The 20,456-nt window shown below is 43.0% G+C and overlaps 1 protein-coding gene across 2 annotated transcripts in view; it reads right to left on the minus strand.

The window, feature by feature from the left end:
• The window catches only part of ACVR1 (activin A receptor type 1), a 72,441-nt gene that overhangs the window by 22,498 nt on the left and 29,487 nt on the right, over nt 1–20,456 (minus strand). Inside the window, exons 1-4 of one of the 2 annotated variants that reach the window (XM_081187623.1) lie at nt 14,680–14,833; nt 14,232–14,305; nt 3,918–4,181; nt 2,033–2,250 (exon numbers count right to left, since the gene is read on the minus strand). In XM_081187623.1, coding sequence (XP_081043749.1) covers nt 2,033–2,250; nt 3,918–4,181; nt 14,232–14,298 — 549 coding nt within the window. In that variant the 5' untranslated portion in view covers nt 14,299–14,305; nt 14,680–14,833. Of the gene's footprint in view, nt 1–2,032; nt 2,251–3,917; nt 4,182–14,231; nt 14,306–14,679; nt 14,834–20,456 lie in introns of those variants that run through there. The other variant, XM_081187622.1, reaches the window with a different exon arrangement.

Genomic DNA, 20,456 nt, shown 5'->3' on the forward strand with positions numbered 1-20,456 from the left:
GTCCCTTCCAATTCACAGTTCCATGATTCTATGAACCTGCACGAGATGCAGAAGTCAAAATAAAAAAATTCCTTCCAGTAGCACCTTAAAGACCAACTAAGTTCTTGGTATGAGCTTTCGTGTGCATGCACAAAATAAGATCTTCTTCAGATCTTATTTTGACTATGGCAGACCAACACGGCTACCTATCTGTAACTGGAGATGCAGAAGGTTCTCCAACACAGACCTTTGAAGAAGGACGAGGGGAGCAGAGCTTGACACACTCACCCCCTGCTGGCCCCTCCTCCACCTAAAGTGGGTTTTTTCTTCATTGTAATGCAAATCTTCATTGTAATGCCTGAAAGCTTTTGTGACTGGCTTAACGCAGAGATTACTGAAATGTAATCCCCTTCTAACTGTCTATTGAGGTTTTAATGCAGTTTATCACCCAATTTGGAGAACTGCTCCTACTCAGCAGAGTTTTATATAATTTATGCCACTGGGGGAAGGTGGGGGCGGACTGATGTTCCCTCTTGGTTGGGAAGCTCATCTTTTTATAACTAGTTTATTAGAACTGTGGCATTTTGGAGTGGTGACTTCATCAAAAGGGGGGGGGGAGATACGAAGTTCAATAAACACTGCTTTAATTAATAATTATCATTACATCATTATCATTATTTTTATTAGACTCACTCTTAAGCAAAAACACGTGTAAGAGTCCCTAAAAGGAATGCCACCCTTAGATACTGAACTTTTAATAGGATTTGATAGAGCAGTCAAAATAGAACCGTTTACAGCTAAATGCCTACGCATAGTGACCAAGGAATAAGTCCCATTTAACTCAACACAGCTTATCTCTGAAAATAAATATACAGGGTTACAACTGTTAAAGCCCAAAGAGGTTACTGAAATTTGACTGCTTAGAAACTTCCTGTTTTGGGCTTAAGCACTGAGCGGAAAACTGCTCAAAATAACAAAATCTGTAAATAAATAAAGTGTGTGTGTGTGTGTGTGTGTGTGTGTGCGCGCGCGCACACCTTTGATATAGAGATATTAGCAAGTGCCATTAACTCAACAGGAAAAGGATTTGTATATTCTACTACAATCTTGTCCTGAAAAATGCATTTTAAATCACTCAGGTATAACCACAAGGTGGCAGCAAAACAATTTATATGTTCAGTTTTAAAGCATTTACCAAAGGAATGATGGATATCCTACTGATCCTGCCTTCAAAATATATAATCATACCTCTAGCTGCGTTAGGTCCAGGTTGCGGATTTTCAGGTTGCGAGTGCGGCAAACCTGAAAGTGTATACTTCCGGGTTTCGCCATGTGCGCATGCGCAGAAGCGTTCTGCGTGCTTCATGCATGCGTAGGAGAGCTCTACTGTGTCAGGCGCAGAAGCAGCGCTCTACTTAATTTTCGGGGTGTGAATAGCACCCTGGAACGGATTGCGTCCGTAAGTAGAGGTACCGCTTGTACAGCAGTCTTGAGGCCCTTGCGCCATGCCAACACTAATATGTGTTCATGCTATCAACTGTATAAACACACCACTTGCACATTGTGGTTAACTCACTTCTAATAAAAGCACCAGAAGACATACAAGAATGAATGAGCTCAATCATCAGACTTCCTCCCTGCGTCATAATTCTCCCAGTGAAGCTGAACGTCTCAGACCCCTCTGCTGAGAATCAGAATCAGAAATGGGGAGTGCGCTCACGTCCTGTTTGCAGGATACCCATAGGTATTGGTTGGCCGCTGTGAGAACACTAGTGGGCTGGACAAGGTTTTGTCTTGAGCCAACAGGGATCTTCTTAAGCGAGCATTAAAAATAATCCACAGAAGGTGGTGGTGGGAACAGAATTCCGCTCCTAATGACATTTTAGTTTTTAAGAGAGTGGGCAATGCCTACTCCAAGCTTATAAAAAGGTAGTTGGAGAAGGAGACTGTGTGTAGTGTTCATATTTCACAAGTAACATTTTTGGCAGTCTGATCAAAAAATAAAAACAGCAGAATGCTTTCATAGGAATAACAGCAGACAAGATTTACTTACTGCCAGGGTGCTGTCACCAACGTTTGATGCTATGAGTCCCTCAATGGTTCCATATTCTGGATCCCTTGAATTGAGCCTTTCCATATGGTACTGTTTCACTTTTCGGATGATCAGCAACGTCACTGCAGAAAATATCAGGAGCGCCAGAACTGATGCTACAACAAATATGATAAGTGTTTCCGTGGTGTAACCCACAGCTTCCCCTTGAAGTGGGTGCCCTTCACATAAAAACAAAAAGAAAGAACAGAAGGTAAGTCAAATCTTAAATGCTGGGAATTTTGACAAAAGTCCATTGAAAAGACAGATAGAAGGACACTCGCTTGTGTACATTTACTGTAAATCCTTATTTTAAAACCCCCACACAATTGAATTGGAGAATTCAGTTGTCTCAGAAGGACTCGGTGTGCTGAAGAAGGTTTTGGGGAGGAGGGAGACTCGGCACCTGGCTATCAAAAAAATGGGAAGCTATAACCTAGAAGTGTGAAATCTTTCTTTCCAGCTCTGGTGTTAACTCCAATATCTGGTAGACTCTGAAAAACAGCCCAGCAGGCTAAATGGGAACCCAGCTGGAGCTCTTGAACTTTGCAAGGCCAGCTCTTCCATGGATACTTGCATCCTGTGCTCTGACAGAATACAATACTCATATATTCCTTATTTTTAATTATGTTTTATTTTCTTACGTTTATATTCTCCTTTCTGACATAATGGAAGTCCACATGGATTCCAACCGATCACCCATCCAGGCCAGGTCTGAACCTACCAAGCTTTTCTCAAACAAGTGGACCCTGATGGTCCCACTGGTACCTCACAACGTGCCTCTTTTTTAGGGCCTCTCTGCACTTATCATTTATAAGTGGTACAGCTGCTCTTTGAGTTAATGTTTTCAAGAGTGAATTGGGAGCTGATTGCCTGCATCTCTGGTCACATGTCCTTGTTATTAGAGAGTGAGCGTAGGGTTTTCTTCTCCACACTAATGGTGAGTTGTGCCTGAACTGAGATAAGTTCCAGGGTTGTGGTCACGCCCCTTAAGGACCTTATGTGGTAGCAACTATACCACTATGAATAGGAAGTGTGGAAGGGCCCTTACACTTGTATCCCACCTGGTTTGTTACATTCATAGTCCCACCAACTTCCATCTCATTTTCCGTTTTTAGATTTCAGTTTGTTCTTCGTACAGTATAAGCTACTCCTGGTTCCTGTGGGGAGCAGTTTGGTATCTGTGGAATCTCCCTGTGTTGTATAAAACCCTGATTTTCCAGTGTGGAGAGCCTCCACAGATACAGGAGCTTCTTGCTTCAAGAACTCTCCAACTTGGGAGGCCAGATCTAGAACACTAATTCCTGCCACACCCCTCACATGTCCACTTTCCCCTATCTAGAATGCCTGGAGAGGCCTATACACTTGCCTCTCACACAGAGATTGCGGTCCTTAATTTTCCAAATCATCACTATTGGTCAATATGCTTCCACACACCACGACCAACTTTTCCTCCCTTCTCTTTCATGTACAGTGGTACCTTGGGTTACAGACGCTTCAGGTTACAGACGCTTCAGGTTACAGACTCCGCTAACCCAGAAATAGTACCTTGGGTTAAGAACTTTGCTTCAGGATGAGAACAGAAATTAAGTGGCGGCAGCAGCGGGAGGCCCCATTAGGTAAAGTGGTACCTCAGGTTAAGAACAGTTTCAGGTTAAGAACGGACCTCCAGAACAAATTAAGTTCTTAACCTGAGGTACAACTGTATTCAATTTCCGGAGATGTCACACATGTTCCAAGGCCACAGATCCCATAAGATCATAGACCTCAAGTCAAAGACAGTGAGCTTATTATAAGAAACGCTTTGCTAATAATATGAAATTTGTTTGCCAGAGAATAAGACTTTCACCTTTTGTCGGCAGCTGTGCTGTGATGTTCATGTTACACAGGTTACCCTGACAGCATTCGACCGCTTGATCAGGGGAAGGAGGTGTTTTACATGTCATTTTCCCTTGTTCGTAGACTTGGAAGCAGCCCTTCTGATACACTTTAGCGCCATTGTTGATGCTCAAAGAGGCAAAGCACTGGTGGCCTCTGCAGCGGTCGCCATTCACACATGACGTGCCTTCACACACACAGTCGTAGTTAATCAAGGTAGGTTTGTGCTCTTCATCTGCATGGGGGAAGAAGGAAGGAAAACACCATTTCATTAGGCGACTTATACATGTAACAAATGCATTATGATTTTTTGAAAAATAAAAATTAGCTGGCTCTGCCAACTTTTGGCTCATTCTCCCCTCCGAGAGGAGTAGAATCATAGAACTGAAAGGGACCCCCGAGGGACATCTAGTCCAACCCCCTGCAATTCAGGAATCACGGCATGTGGTTCCCCATTCTGTTTAGAACCATACCAGACCCTGCTAAGTTTTGCAAATGTGCCAGCAGTTTTATTGATGCACCACTAGGAGGAGAATGAGAAGAAACTGCAAACTGCAATGAGAAGAAACTGCAAACATTTCACACTACAAAGGAGGCTGGTGGATTCTGATGACTTTATGCTTTTGAGTGTGTAAATCAAACATTTGGGGGTGGGGTTGTCTCTTCACAATGGGTGATATTTGTACACAAAACTGAATGGAGCTCAACAGCAACTAATACAAATTGGCACAAAGTCTTTATTTCCAAAGATTACAAATACATCAACCTCTTTAACAACTTTCAAGAGTTGGGAAGTGCACTCTGGAAAGTTTTGAGCAAACCAAAAAGACCTTGGTATCTCTAAAATGCCCCCCCCCCAAATATGCATGGCCCCACTCTTTAGGGAAGGGATGAGAAACCTTTTGGGCTCCCTGGGCAAGATCCTTACAGGATTGGCCTCGCAGCCAAAACTGACAGGTGAGTGGAGGCACCCAACTGTCAATCACTTAACATTACAATGACATCAGATGCAAGGTGCTTTGAAGTCCCAAAGTTGAGCTTTCAAAGCACCTTGAAAGGTGCTGCCAAAACAAAAGTGTTTTCCCCTCCATTTGTTTTAGCAAGGGATTCCAAAGCAAGACCCTTCCTGAATCAGTTGAGAGGTAGGGGTTAAATTCTGCTCTGATGACTGGGAAGCAGCAGGCGCAGCTGAAACCGGATTTCACCCCACCCACCAACTGATGCTACTTGTGGTTTGTGAGAAATGGCCTTGCAGGCCAACTTGGGACACCCTGGAGGGGTCAAAATTGGCCCACAGGACAGAGGTTAAGGAGAAGTCTCAGAAACTCTTTTATTCTGGTTTTTGGCTTCACTAAGGTGCTGTTATGGCCATTAAAAAATAGCTGTTCTATTGGCTGACATTTTTATGTTAACTGTTTTTACTGCCATTTTAAAACCTTGGGGTGTTATCCAACTAAGTCAGAATAGGCACCATGGAATCAATGAATTTAAGTAACTTAAGCTCATTTATTTCAATGGGTCAACTCTCAGTATGACTAGTATTGGATATCACCCTTGAATTTTAATGTAGTATTTTATTGATTTGTTGTAACCTTCTCTGGAAGAGTATACACTCTAAATGGCAGGCTAGAAACCCATTAAATAGTAATAAATAATACATAGCCACTCAGAATCTCTCTATCCTATAAAGGTGTCAACGTTGCTGATGTAAAACCTAATTACCCAATCACATTAGGCCTATTCTCTAGAATGCATCCCACAGATCTTGTCAATTCAGATGACATGCAAACTATATTTAGCAAAAACCATTGTTTAGAATCCAATTTCAAACCATAGTTTATGATTCCAGTTTGCCATCCACGCACAAACTGTGGTTTGTCATTTCAGACCCCCTTCCTTAACTGCGGTTTTCAACATCATCTGAAGTACGCTATTTGTGCAAAACTAGTAGCCAGCACAACACACACAGCCTAGGACCGGCCGATCAGAAGGTCGGCGGTTCGAATCCCTGCAAAGGGGTGAGCTCCTGTTGCCGGCACCCAGAAGCTTGGGGCGTTCTGAGCTTCGGGCTTCGCACAGCCCTCTGCTAGCCGTGGGAGAGCTGCGCGAAGTTGCGCGGCTCTCCCACGGCTAGCGGAGAGCTTGCTGACACCCAGAAGCTTGGGGCGTGGTGAGCTTCGGGCTTCGCGCAGCTCTCCCACGGCTTGCGGATAGCAGCCTGTTCTGGGGACTGGGGTCGGGGGAGGCTCGGGCTTCCCCCGCCCCAGCCCCGTACCTGGGGGGGAATAAATTTTTCCCCTTTATTTCCCCCCAAAAAACTAGGTGCGTCCTATGGGCCGGTGCGTCCTATGGGGTGAAAAATACGGTATGTACACACTGGGAAAGATTATTATGCCGCCTGAAAGGGACACAGTGTTCCCTTAAACTTTCCAAGACACACCAGCTACTCTAAAATCATTAGTCTTACCATTTGGGGGGTGTGTGTGTGTGTGTGTGTGTGTGTGTGTGTGTTTTCGTGTGTATGTGTGCGCACATGCTAGGTATGGTTGCACCTTCAACAGGTTTGTGTGCGAACATGGATAGAAGACATAAGATGAAGCGCATGTTCCCCATGACACCATCCCCTTTTGGCCAATCTACTGGCATATAGTCACCAGCAGAATGGCTCCTCTATCCACAGTATCTGGCATGTTCTACCAGGTTATATTCCATGTAGGAAGAATAGTTTGACGTCCAGTGGCACAGCGGGGCTTCCACCAAACACTACAGCTCAGGGATGTGGAATCAGTGGCCTTGTGCTGTTGGACTGCAACTCCCATCATCCCTGGTCACTTGCCATGCTGGTTGGGGCTGATGGGAACTGGAGTCCAGCATCATATGCCAGGCCACAAGGTGCCCCCATCCATAATACAGTCTCTTAGCCAAAAGGATCTCCAGGATTATGCCCTAAAGCTCCAGCTGTTAAATTCTTTCAGCCACTGTTCAATACCTCGCAAGATCAGTTGCCACACCAACCAAGGCACATAACTAGCCTTCTAAATTTTTTTGGTAGTTTTTTAAACACACACAGAGACACATATATCACATTTGGAAAACGTTGAGAATATTGCTGGAAGCAAAACAGATATTTAGCACAGTTATATTTTTATATAACAAAATGATTGAGCATCCTCTGGAAATGGTGAAAGGAAAGCCATTCAAGTCAACTTGTCTTGTTAGCAAAGCAAAGCAATTTCTTTCTTTCTTTCTTTTTTCAATCTAGCTTTAATAGCAGCCATACTGGCTTAAACAGGAGGGGGAAAATAGCATATGGTCACTAAGCAAAACAAAGCTAATTGCACAAAGCAGCATCTAAAAATAATTCACAGCATGGACCCTGGTTTTCAGTTCCAGCACAGGTTTTATTTTCGAGTATACAGCCTGTAATTCAAATGGGCTGTTGTTGTTTTCTTTAACGGCAGTTCTACCACCACCAATCATTCCAAAACACTTTTCATCTAGAGAAAGGCACCTCCACTCCATTTCAATACACAAATTGGAATATCCATCTCAAGCTGGGGAGTAATTAGAACACAGTTCAGGCATTCATATGTTCTAAGTCTTTTCATGATAACTGATTTCATGTGCAATGGATCAGGTATTGATATCTGGGGAGGAGAGGGGGAAATGGGTCTGATCAATACATAGAAAATTCTGACCATCTAACAACTTCTTCTGACCATTAGATCTGGATTGGTGTCTGAATGCAGTGGTGGGTAGGATAAGGATCAACAACCCCAGGATTGCAAGCATTTATGCATTAAATACAAATTATTCATTTGGGAGAGATTGAGCTACAGTCATCAGTTTATTATAAAACACTGTTCCTAACATTGTCTTGAGACCTGCAACCATTGGCCAAAGCTCAGGCAAGGAGACTTTTGGGAAGACTGGTGGCACACCACCAAAAACCCAATTCCTTCCTGCAAACCCATCCTTGGGAACATACATTTCAGATTAAGTGGCTCCTGGGTGGAACACCTAGGCGAGGGAATGGCATCACAGCAGACCACTGCAACCACGCTCATTTCCCACTCCCAGGCTTAGGAGGCTGCTGCCACACAGGAAGGGAGATGGGCCCAACCACTTTGTCTCTGTTATAACTTTGCATTTTCTGAAGGATATAACAATTTCTGAACAGGAAATGCATTCACCAATGGTAAGAGGAGCCCTGCCAGATCAGACCAACATCCTCTCTTAGCCCAGCATCCTGCTCGGCATCATGGCTGATCCAACGCCAAACGGGAAGCTCACAAACAGGAATTGATGGCAATGATCTTAACATAACCATAACGAACCATTAGATAATGACATTTCCCCTCACCCTTTGGTCTTGGCCCTCAACACCTTGGCCAGCCATCCAGACCAAAGGTGCACAAAAGCTGTCAAAACATCTACCCACAAGTGAACCAATGTGATCTTTCAAAGCCAATTTTCTCTTGATAACAAAACAAATTTTCACTTTAAAAAAAGAATCATATGTGAACTTCCACAGGATATTTCTGATTCCTTAGGGTTAGGGTTAGGGTGAACCTTCTTCTCTCCCCGTCCATTTATTTGACAGTGAAGTTCAAACACAACTGGGAGATTCTTCTTTTACAGATTAAAAGGGTAAAGGTAAAGGGACCCCTGACCGTTAGGTCCAGTCGTGACTGACTCTGGGGTTGCGGCGCTCATCTCGCTTTATTGGCCAAGGGAGCCGGCGTACAGCTTCCGGGTCATGTGGCCAGCATGACTAAGCCGCTTCTGGCGAACCAGAGCAGCGCATGGAAACACCGTTTACCTTCCCGCTAGAGCGGTACCTATTTATCTACTTGCACTTGACGTGCTTTCAAACTGCTAGGTTGGCAGGAGCAGGGACTGAGCAACGGGAGCTCACCCCATCACAGGGATTTGAACCGCCAACCTTCTGATCGGCAAGTCCTAGGCTCTGTGGTTTAACCCACAGCACCACCCCTGTCCCTATTAAAAGGGTACAACAGGCCTAATCCAAATTAGGCAGGACTTTCTACTCTGCTTTGTCACTATTCCCTAACTGGGAACTCTTTTCACATTCAGTAAATACACAGGAAAAACAAGAGTGTGCGCCAAGACAGAAAATGAACATAAACAAAAAGGATAAGTTTTAAAAGTGTGCATGAATGCTACAACCTGTGTCATAGCATAACTTCTAGGGTAATAGGGCTTTGCAATGTCCACTGTGTAATTTTGTGTGCCATTTATTAGTTCAGGTACTGGGTCAAGACAAGTTACGTGGCTGTTTGAGTTACCACATTCCAAAAAGTAGTGGCATGAAAATCACAAGTGGAAACCAGTAGCCATTACAGCTTCCTGCCACCATGCTAAAGACCAGGTGTTCTTTAAAAAATAAAAAGGAGGGAAGGAAAGGACCACCCCACACATTTAAAGCACTATACAGTGGTACCTCTGGTTACATACTTAATTCGTTCCGGAGGTCCATTCTTAACCTGAAACTGTTCTTAACCTGAAGAACCACTTTAGCTAATGGGGCCTCCTGCTGCCGCCACACCACCAGAGCACGATTTCTGTTCTCATCCTGAAGCAAAGTTCTTAACCCGAGGTACTATTTCTGGGTTAGCAGAGTCTGTAACCTGAAGTGTATGTAACCTGAAGCGTATGTAACCTGAAGTGTATGTAACCCAAGGTACCACTGTATATTCATGGACAGTCCATCAATCTTTACCAGACCAGACAAACAGCAGCATTAACAACAACATATACTACATCGGCACGAAGGTGTAATGTGTAATATTCATGAAGAAACCTGGGAAATGTAGTTCCAAGTCTGCTGACCACACAGAGGTTAGGCTTCTGGTAGCCTTAACAAACTATAGTTCCCAGGGTTATCCATTACTGTGGTATAATAGTGCTTTAAATGTATGGCGTGGATGTAACCAAGTAGACTATGTCCCAAATAGGGCTGTATGGTAAATAAGTGCCTATATGGACAAGAGCAAGTTAAGAAGAGCTCTTGCACACTACAAATATATTTGAGGTACCTTCGTTATTTCACCCTGCCTAAGAGAACAAGAAAGTTCAACAACCCAGTCTTAAAAGGATATAACTTAAGAAAATGAACAAGGCAAGAGCACATAGGCCATGGTTATGCTGCAAGGCCCAAGGTCATGATGTCAACAAAGGAAGTGTGTGTGGGGGTGGGGTAAAATGTCATGGATTGTTCCACTACCCCCCCCCCAGTTTATTCAGAACAGACATAAAATTTCCTCCCTGTGCACAGAATGCACTTCTTAGAAAACACCCGCACAAACATCTGCTTGCTTGCAAATGGAAAGAAAGAAAGAGATAAAGGACAAGGCCAGGGCAGTCTCCTCAATAGGCTAGTTTTCCAAGGAGTTGATAAGGGCACTTCCATACAAAAGCAATTGCTACGTACATCCTGGGAAGCTACAAGTCCTAGATATTTGACTTAAGAGTTCAAATGGACTCCACAAAAAGTGTAGCCATGGTCCTAACCAATAAGAATACCGGTGGGTGGGTAGCAGGGCCCCATTCCAGTTCCTGGACCAAATGCAGATATGTTGAATCTGGAGGGGGCAGGGTTGGGGCTTTCCCTTCCCATAGGAGTTGCTCAAAGTCCCACAGCACCTTATAAGCAAAGCAAGCTTCATACCTTGAGACATATGAACTAATTTATTCAGGCCATCACTAAAGAATAGCTCTAACTTGTGTTAAAATCCTTTATCTCCCCCTAATGATGGTTTTTGTGACCAGTTCACTCTTTTGAAATAGTTTTCCTGGCATTGCTCCTTGACATCTTGTCAAGGAGATGACAGACGGCCTTCTCAATAGTGCTGCCCGCCCTGTGGAACTCCCTCCCATCAGTTGTCAAGGAAACAAACAACTATCTGACTTTTAGAAGACATCTGAAGGCAACCTGGTATCGGGAAATTTTTGTGTCTAATGTTTTACCATTTTTTATGTGCTGTAAGATGCCCAGAGTGGTTGGGGAAACCCAGCCAGATTGGGCGGGGTATAAATATTTATTATTATTATTATTATTATTATTATTATTATTATTATTATTAGATTTTTGTCTCTCTGCCCTTCGACTATTCCTTGCCACTGGCTGTACTGGCAGAGCTGACAGGGGCTGTGGTCAAATAGCAATTCAGGATCCAAGCTTTAAAGAGCCAAGTTGGATTTTGTTAACCCACAGAATAGTGCCTCTTACTGGGGTCAAGTAATGCCTGGCTTTTCAAGCACGAAGAATCTATACAGATAACAGAAAGACTGCATAATGGGTTCCACAAGACGTTCTTGGGACTTTCAGAGACTTTCGCCTGTATGTTCACCTCTGACCAAAGCAAGTCTGCAGGCAAAGCATAAGTCCTATCACTAATCGAAAAGGAGGGGAGATAGGAAAGCAGCTCTCCACGCAAAAAAAAAATTTGAACATCTCAAGACAAAAACAAAACATGGAAGGGATGCTTGACTCATGCTGATCCACATTTTCCATCTACTTTCTACCCTAACTTTAAGGACAGGCCAAGTGTTCAATGCTTCAGTTTTTGGGACATGTTTTCCTCTCAGTTTTGCAGCTGGAAAAAAATGGTGTTGTGTCAGTGATCTATTTATACAGCTAGACAGGCACACTGAGGTTGAATTACCTCATCTTCCTCCCCAAATGGTTCTCTTTCAGGAAAATCATTACAGCAGCAGCACTCAAGAGTCCACAGCTACAATCCCCTCATTTTGTTTGAGAAGTTCTATCATACTAGAAGGGCCAACTGCAGGGTAATAAAAAGGGGAATAATCCCACTCATCTTGAAATTCACCAGCTCTCTTAAAGCAATGTTGCATGCACACATTATTCACTGTACATTTTTAAAAATAATATTTAGAACATGGGTAGGGTTATCCCTCTGGTGTTGTTTTTTTTAAAGCAGCAATGTATTTAATTTCCAAGTAGCTAAACCACAAATACATGAAATGTTATCAGATTGATTTTAAAAAAAGAAGAAGAAGCCAACGTTTTATTTCTGAAATGTGTGCCATTCCTTTTGCTGAGGTAACATACACAATTGTATGTGGCCATATGTGGCAATTCTATGTCCTCTCTCGGAGCTATAATTCCCGGAGTTGTTTAACAGGCAATTCCTCTTCAGAAATTGTAGCTCTGGAAGGGGAATACAATGGTACCTCGCGTTACATACGCTTCAGGTTACATATGCTTCAGGTTACAGACTCCACTAACCCAGAAACAGTAGCTCGGGTTAAGAACTTTGCTTCAGGATGAGAACAGAAATTGTGCTCCGGCAGCACGGCGGCAGTGGGAGGCCCCATTAGCTAAAGTGGTGCTTCAGGTTAAGAATAGTTTCAGGTTATGAACGGACCTCCAGAATGAATTAAGTACTTAACCCGAGGTACCACTGTACTAGTCTTCTAACAACTCTCAACACCCTTAACCACAACTCCCAAAATTATTTGGGGGAAGCCATGGAATACCACCAGAGTAATAGGTCCTGTTCTGTGTATACGCATGACCATAGGTTTCGCAGCAGATATTAACTTTCCTTTCATGCAGAAAGAAGCAAATCTCCGTAAGTCTATCTACTTCTCTCTGCAGCTTTTGAATGTTTCTATCAGCATCTTCCAATTCCAAATATAGAATCAAGCAAAAAGTTGGTGGTAGAAGGGAGTTCCTGTAGAGAAGATCATGCTATAATATAACCTTCTAAATCAAAGATGAGGGGTAATTTCAGGAAGCAGCAATCATTTTTGTAGCCTCCCTATAAAAGTTAGGAAAGACTAGCAGAAGTCCATGTGCAAACCCCCCCCCCAAATGAAAACCAAACCCATGCTTCTCTCTACTAACTCTAGTTAGTACCATTTATGTATTTAAAATATTTTGAGACAGCCCTTCCAGGGTGGCATACAGTAAACATAAGAATTAAAAGAAGAAGTACAAACACAATAGAATCTGTCAGACAAGCAACAGGGAACTAAAAGGACTAAAGGCCAAAGAGACTTTAGCACAGTGGTGTCACATTTCATTTTGCATATATGGAAGCCAGAGGAAAGACTATCGGCAATGAAACCATAGCCTACAGTATGCAGTGGTGCAAAAGCAGACATATATTTCATTCAGAAATCTTAGTACATCTCAGCAAGAGATTCACCAACAGGTTCATATTGAATAATCTTACACTGGTGCCACATAAATGAGGAACCACACACTGTCAGCTATCTAAGTGGGCTTGTCAACAGTTTTCAGCCACTATGGAAATAAATTTGTTCTCATTTTCATTTTCTTCCCTTTGGATCTGACATTAACACACCTACTTATTCACCCTCACTTCTATATGAAGCAAACAATGAACCAAAGAATGGAAAGAGAAACAAAATATGAACAAGGGCAAAGTCTATAAGGAAGTATCAAACTGGAACATGGGCCAGGATAGGGTGGAAGAGGAAGCATTTGCCCAAGATTTGAAATGCATAGACAGAGATACTCTAGAGGGGCTTTCAGAGGGGATTAATATTTTTTGCTAGTGCAGATTATGTCAACCAAGTATTTTTCACAAGACATTATTCTGCCATCTAATGAGATTCATTACATAAATATATAAAGGCAACCAACAGATGTTCTCTTATTAGCTTTAATGCTGATACCTTGCTACTTTTAATGTGAGGGTGGTGGAATAAGAGAGTCTGGTGAAGGGTAGATAATAATTTTTTATAATTATTATCATTAAATTGTGAGATTTACAGGTTTCAAATCTGGCCCATGAAGCCAGAAAGGTTCCCCAACTGTGTCTAAAGGGATTTTTTTTGGGGGGGGGTGAGCAAAGCAAGCAAGTGCGCAGCCCCTATCCTTGTAAGAACTTTCTGTCCCTTCCCTCACAAATATTCACACTCAGGAGACAGCAAGTGTGCCGCAGAAGAAGAAAAGTACTTGGGTGGTAGAGTGAATAAGTCAGAGGGAGGAAAACACTCTTTGTCCTCTATTCCCTCTCCAAATTTATGGTACCCACTACTGTACTCCAAAATTTACAACACACACAAAAACCCTGTAGTTTCTGGCTTCCTTTCTCCATATTTGCACTTTTCCTCCCAACAGCTTGGCTTCTTGATTGCCCCATACAAGAATGCATGCAAAAACTTGGCATCTGCTCCCTGTGACTGATGAACAGCCACAGTCCTTCTGTGACTCGTCAGGCACTAAAATAACCAGCCCAGGTTTTATACCCCCCTCATAACTTACCTTCCATGCTGGGTGAAGGAAAACACACCATTACTAGAAGAGGAATAATCAGAAGTCCATTTATCATTGTAGACCTAGGGAAAAGGGAAAGAAAAAAAAGATTATTGCTTTCGAAATAAAGAGAGAACTACTTGACTCAACTGCATACCTAAGATTAACACTGCCAACTGCCTGAGCGTCAATTGCCACTTGTTGGGTTTACCAAGACCCCAACTCTTTTCAACAACGATCTCTTAAGACAGACTTCAAGAGCCTTCGGAAGAGGGTGGATTCTGCAAGGGCAAAAGAGAAGAAAAAAAGCCTTCTTCCTGAACCGAAAAGCTAAGTGTGTTCACAAGTCAAAAAGGGAGTATACATGTCCACATATCCTTGGCCTTTTCCAGTCGAATACATAACTCCAAAAGCGGTTTGAAATTCACATCACAACGACAGTATCAGAATATTTGACCTGGGAATATATCGCAAACCGGGTTCAAAACTCCAGGGGGTGATGAGATCGCTGTCTGCTGCTTTCCCTTCTGACTCCCCTTCCGTCTGGAGGAGGAAGAGTTCCAGCCTCAAGAGTGAGATTGGTGGCTGCCTGGCCTGCCTTCCTTTTCCCCTCCCCTTTGCTCAGAGTGAGATGGCTGCCTTCCCTTTCAGCTCCTTTCCCCCTCCCCTTCCCTCCAGTGGATGAACAGTCCCAGCCTTGGCATTTCCCCCACAACCAAAGTGTCCTGCTCCCTCCGTCTCCCCTCTCTGGCTGCTCCACTTCAGCTCAAGTGGGAACAAGCTCCCGTTTCGTTTCTACCCTTGGCTGCTCCTCATCTCTCCTCCTCTCCCCAATAGGTGGAAGGAGAACAAGGAGAGCTCATTGGTCCTCCTGTCCTCCCCTCCCTGGGTCCTTTCCCCACAGGGTGAGGAGTCACCTCAAAATGGGGTTTGGGAGACAGTGTATAGGGAGGGGAAGGCTTCTCCTTATGAGACTCTGGGTTTGGGGGTTCCCGCTCCAGCATCTCATTCTTCCTCGGCTGCTGCTTCCTCCCCACCTCTCTCTGTCTAGGTAGCAGTTGCAAGGACGTTACCCCATTCACCTCTATGTAGTTCCATACTTATTTCAGATATCGTGATATATTTATACAGTAGTACCTCGGGTTAAGTACTTAATTCGTTCCGGAGGTCCGTTCTTAACCTCAAACTGTTCTTAACCTGAAGCACCACTTTTAGCTAATGGGGCCTCCTGCTGCCGCCGTGCCACCGAAGCACGATTTCTGTTCTCATCCTGAAGCAAAGTTCTTAACCTGAAGCACTATTTCTGGGTTAGCAGAGTCTATAACCTGAAGCGTATGTAACCCGAGGTACCACTGTATGTCACAATGTTTAGCTGATGATATATCACAATGATGAAAACCGGATTATCACCCAGCCCTACCAGCCAATCCTACAGAAGGTAATATGAACAGGGGCTTTCACAATCATGTAATAATTTATTTTATTGGAAAATTGCTTGTATTGAGTTGTCAAAAACGTACAACAAACCAAAAACAATATAAACAAAGAAATTATCTACAACAGCATTTAGAGTGGTATTACAAACGTTCATATCACAGAATATCTGAGCAAGTGCTCAGTGATTCAGAATAGAATTCAGAGAGTATGTCCCAATAAAAGCAAATGTTCGTAAACAGAATGCAAGCCATTTAGATATGTAAATGTAACCTGACTCATTGTAGGTTGCAGTAAATGTCCATTCTTGTTTACATAAGTAAAAGGCCACCATATTGCAACAGATTCGTCTTCTTTACTTTTTTCACTAACTGCCTGATTCTGTTAAGCTAATCTTTCTGACAACATGTCCCATGTCAGCCAGCCTTTTATAGACAATCCAGCCAGCTTGGTCTGCTATCTCAACTAGTGAAGTATCTAATTTGAAGAAAACCAGGAAAGTTGCAGCATGCCCAGTATCTGCTTCTATGTAAGAGGCGCACTAGTCTTGTATAAACTGTGCAGTCTATAAATGCCTTTAAATATTGGCAATATTTAGCCAAATGTTTGAGATATTTATGCTCTAGGATGGGTATCAAAGGGGATTCATATGCCACCAACCATTTAGCCTAACTTTTCAGAGTGCTAACTGAAGTTCTAGAAATGGGTTTTCAATAATAACACAAGCATGTATTATTAGAGCTCAAAACGAAATGTCTGGTATTGCTTGAGGTGATCAGCTTGCAGACTCAGTATATCAATAAAAAGGACTCCAGTAGGAAGCCATGCTGAATTGTATGTGGCATTAATATTCTATCAGTCAATACTGTCCAACAACATCTGGACAGCCATCGGTTTGTTCTAGAAAGTTAAAATTGGGGGAAGAGAGGAATCCGTATCTGTCAGAGATGTCATTCCACAAAAGCAGTTCCAAACAAGTGTGACTTTCTTGAGTTGCTGCACCAGTGATCTTATCATAGCCTCTGGGGAAGGAGGGCACACCCCACCAAAAACTATGAGAGCTAGCTATATCTTATCAGACACAATTTCTAAGAGGCAAGTCGGTGAGCTCTGAATTGGATAGGCCCCTTGCTCTTCCCCCTTTCTCACTAGGGGTCTAACCCACTCACCACTGTAGTCACTGGCAGATTACAATCCAGACTGAGAAAAGTGCTCTCTCTCATTTCTCATAAGATGGGCTGAGAGCCATTGTGCCTTCTTTTTTTCTGATGCACAATAATAAACTATTATCTCTCCCTGAGAAGCTTGACAAACGCACGCACATCTCTGTCAGCACTGGAAAACCACTGGCGGGATAAGAGCAAATTGATGCTGTTTGAATTAGCTCCTATGCTTCCCAAATTGCTTGCGCGACAGCACTGCATAGAACCTCAAGGGGAGGAGAAGAAGGGGGCTTGGCAAGGAAGATGGCAAAACTGCATCCATCGTGAACAAGTCCCACTCACCTTCACAACCCACCCACAAGTCACTGTGTAATTACTTCACAAAGCCACAGATGTCCCAACTATAAAAATACCCCAGCAGCAGTGGTTTAAGTGTTTTTATAGCGCAAGGGCAGATAGGCCTTAAATTAGCTCCCATCCCAAATCCATACTCCCCACACAATTCAAACACAGTTTACTTTAAAAGACAAAACAAAAAAAACACCTACCTCTCCTCTGTTCCCACAACATTCAGGCATGAAACAAACAAGAACACAGCCCTCCCACTTTCTATTTTCAGGTAAAGGCCTTACCTCTGTGACAAAGGACATGGTTTGCATGCGAAAGGCTGCAGGTTGAGAACCCAAAAAGACTGGGCATTGACCCTTGTTTGAAACTCTGGAGAGTTCTGCCAGTCGGCATAAAAAGTAAGGTAAAGGTAAAGGGACCCCTGACCATTAGGTCCAGTCGTGACCGACTCTGGGGTTGCAGCGCTCATCTTGCTTTATTGGCTGAGGGAGCCGGCGTACAGCTTCCGGGTCATGTGGCCAGCATGACTAAGCTGCTTCTGGCGAACCAGAGCAGCGCACGGAAAAGCCGTTTACCTTCCCGCCGGAGCGGTACCTATTTATCTACTTGCACTTTGACGTGCTTTCGAACTGCTAGGTTGGCAGGAGCAGGGACCGAGCAATGGGGGCTCACCCCGTTGCGGGGATTTGAACCGCCAACCTTCTAATCGGCAAGTCCTAGGCAGAACCACCCGCGTCCATAAAGGTACTGTGAACTAAATATATACTGTACAGTATAAGGCAGTTTTCTCTGTTCACACTAGTTCTTGTATCTTCCCCTCCCTCCTGTAACATCAAGTCAGAAATGAATTTGCTATTTGTTTCCTCCTCTCCACTGAGAGCAGCTTTTTTTAATGAACTCCAGAAGATGGCGATTAGATTTGAGTGTTCTCCGAAGGTCACATCCCAGAAAGAACATCAGCATGTAAAAGTGGTTCCAGACTTCATTCAGCTTTCTAGGCACAAATTGGTGAAGCAAGTATTGAAAAAATTACAGAATGCACCAAATTGCCCACCTGATTGCGAAGTTAAATAGGGGATCCATCCAAAAGGAAAGTAAGCAAGTGAGAGATATAACCTCTTTGGTTAAAAGATGCATGGTTTTGGCTAGAGTGATTATGAGCCATGATGAAGAAGAAGAAGAGTTTGGATTTGATATCCCGCCTTTCACTCCCTTTAAGGAGTCTCAAAGCGGCTAACATTCTCCTTTCCCTTCCTCCCCCACAACAAACACTCTGTGAGGTGAGTGGGGCTGAGAGACTTCAAAGAAGTGTGGCTGGCCCAAGGTCACCCAGCAGCTGCATGTGGAGGAGCGGGGACTCGAACCCGGTTCCCCAGATTACGAGACTACCGCTCTTAACCACTACACCAGGCATACCATCCATATGCTGTACAATATACATTTTAAGCAACTATAGTAATATATATTAATGATTTATATTAGAAAGACTACAAACAAAATATGGAGTCCAAGGAGATACAAGGGATTTCAGTGCAAACCCAACTGATATAGCAAAAGTCGTGCAAATTCCTTTGTGAAAGAAAGCCTTATTTTCGTTTTAGATATCTAGCAATACTGTTTTGACTCTTTAAAACCAATCAGGCTTTGGCCTATATGCTGTCTAAATGCTGTTCCTTCAAATGCTGCACAAATAATTACCAACTAAGACATAATGGGTAATAATACCCAATGTAAATCATACTCAGAGTAAGCCCATTGAAATGAACAGACTTAAGTCCACTGATGATCATTGGGGCTACTCTGAGTCATCTAGTCCAGCCCCCTGGCAAATAGCCATTCTGGTGTGGCAACCATAACCTAGGTTTCGTTGCCATTTGGCACCTAGCTTATATATCTAAATTTCTAACATTGAAGAGCCTAACCACAATCCTGGATTTGGAGAACACACTAAGCCAAACCATAGCTAGTTGCCACTGCACCAAGCTAAAAGGTCAAGGGAGGAACAAAAGGAGTGGAAACTCATATCTGGAAGCCACCAAAACTACATGGTACTGGTAAATCATAATTTAGCTTACTGTGCTGTGTGAACCAGGCTAATAAATGCAAACTAATTGTGTTTTTTATGCACCTGGAGAAATTATCAACACAGCTTTCATTGTTAAGTTGCTGCACAGATTTCGTAATAACAGCAACAAAAAGAATAAGGAGGAATTTGCAACATCAGCTTGCCTGAAATTCAGATTCTCTGTCCTAGGGATATGGAATGAAATACTATTTGTCTTATCAATAACCTTCCTTTTACTCAGAACAAATGGTTTAAGCAAGAATTGAAACAAGAAGGTCGACAACATTTCTTGTCTTAGTTCCAAAGAAAACAAAGATAAACTAAAACGCTTATTTTTCAAAAAGAGAGTCCAGCTCCTTTCTACTGTATGAAGTTTTCTAAAACAAGCCAACACGCTGCCTAGGCAGTTGACAGCCCACCAAGAAACTTTTGGAAGGGACGTCAAGATCTCTTCCTGGCTGCCATTTTGCTCAGAGAAGGCAGGATCTACTGTTAAGACTGTTAATTCAAGCTGGTTAAAAATAAACCTTGAAAGAAAGCCTATTGATTTTAAACACACACACACACCAACTCCACGCAAAGAGATGCCAAGAATTTCAGACACAAAAAAAAGTGAGGTTCCGCCGCTACCTTTCCCTTAGATAAAAAGGAAGCCCTTGGAAAGGATGATTGTTAAAGAATGGGAGATTAGAATTATGGATGTTTGGAGAAGAAACACAACCCTCTGGACATCAGTTAATTGAGCAGCCTTCTTCTGCAGCAGGCTGTGGGAGGAGGGAAGAGGGAAGAGGAAGGGGGTCAAAGATATAAAAGAGGTGGCAATGTACCAAGACTTGAAGCTTGAGAGATTCCTTCAGTCCTGCTTTCTATTCCTAATAGACACAACCTCTAGATATAGCATCTCAGTAGAGGCGCCCCAACTCTAACCAACAGGATTACTTACCCAGCTTTGATTTCCTATCTTGCTTGCTTTGAATTTAAATATGAATACTTCCATCTTAATGTAGCCATGGCTGTTATGTGTGCGTACAATTCCCACCCACCCCCTCCCAGGAGAGACTTACAAGCAGTCCACTAAAACTCATCTTGAATGCACACATTCAATTTTCCCCTTCTACCTTGGTATGGCCTCTTAATCAAAACTAGTTTTCTACACACATTGCAAAAAAAAGCCCCAAAAAACATAACAGACTACTTTATATCAAACACTTTTTCAAGTCTCAA

This window comes from Podarcis bocagei (genome assembly GCF_964188305.1).
Source record: "Podarcis bocagei genome assembly, chromosome: 1".
Taxonomy (NCBI): Eukaryota; Metazoa; Chordata; class Lepidosauria; order Squamata; family Lacertidae; genus Podarcis; species Podarcis bocagei.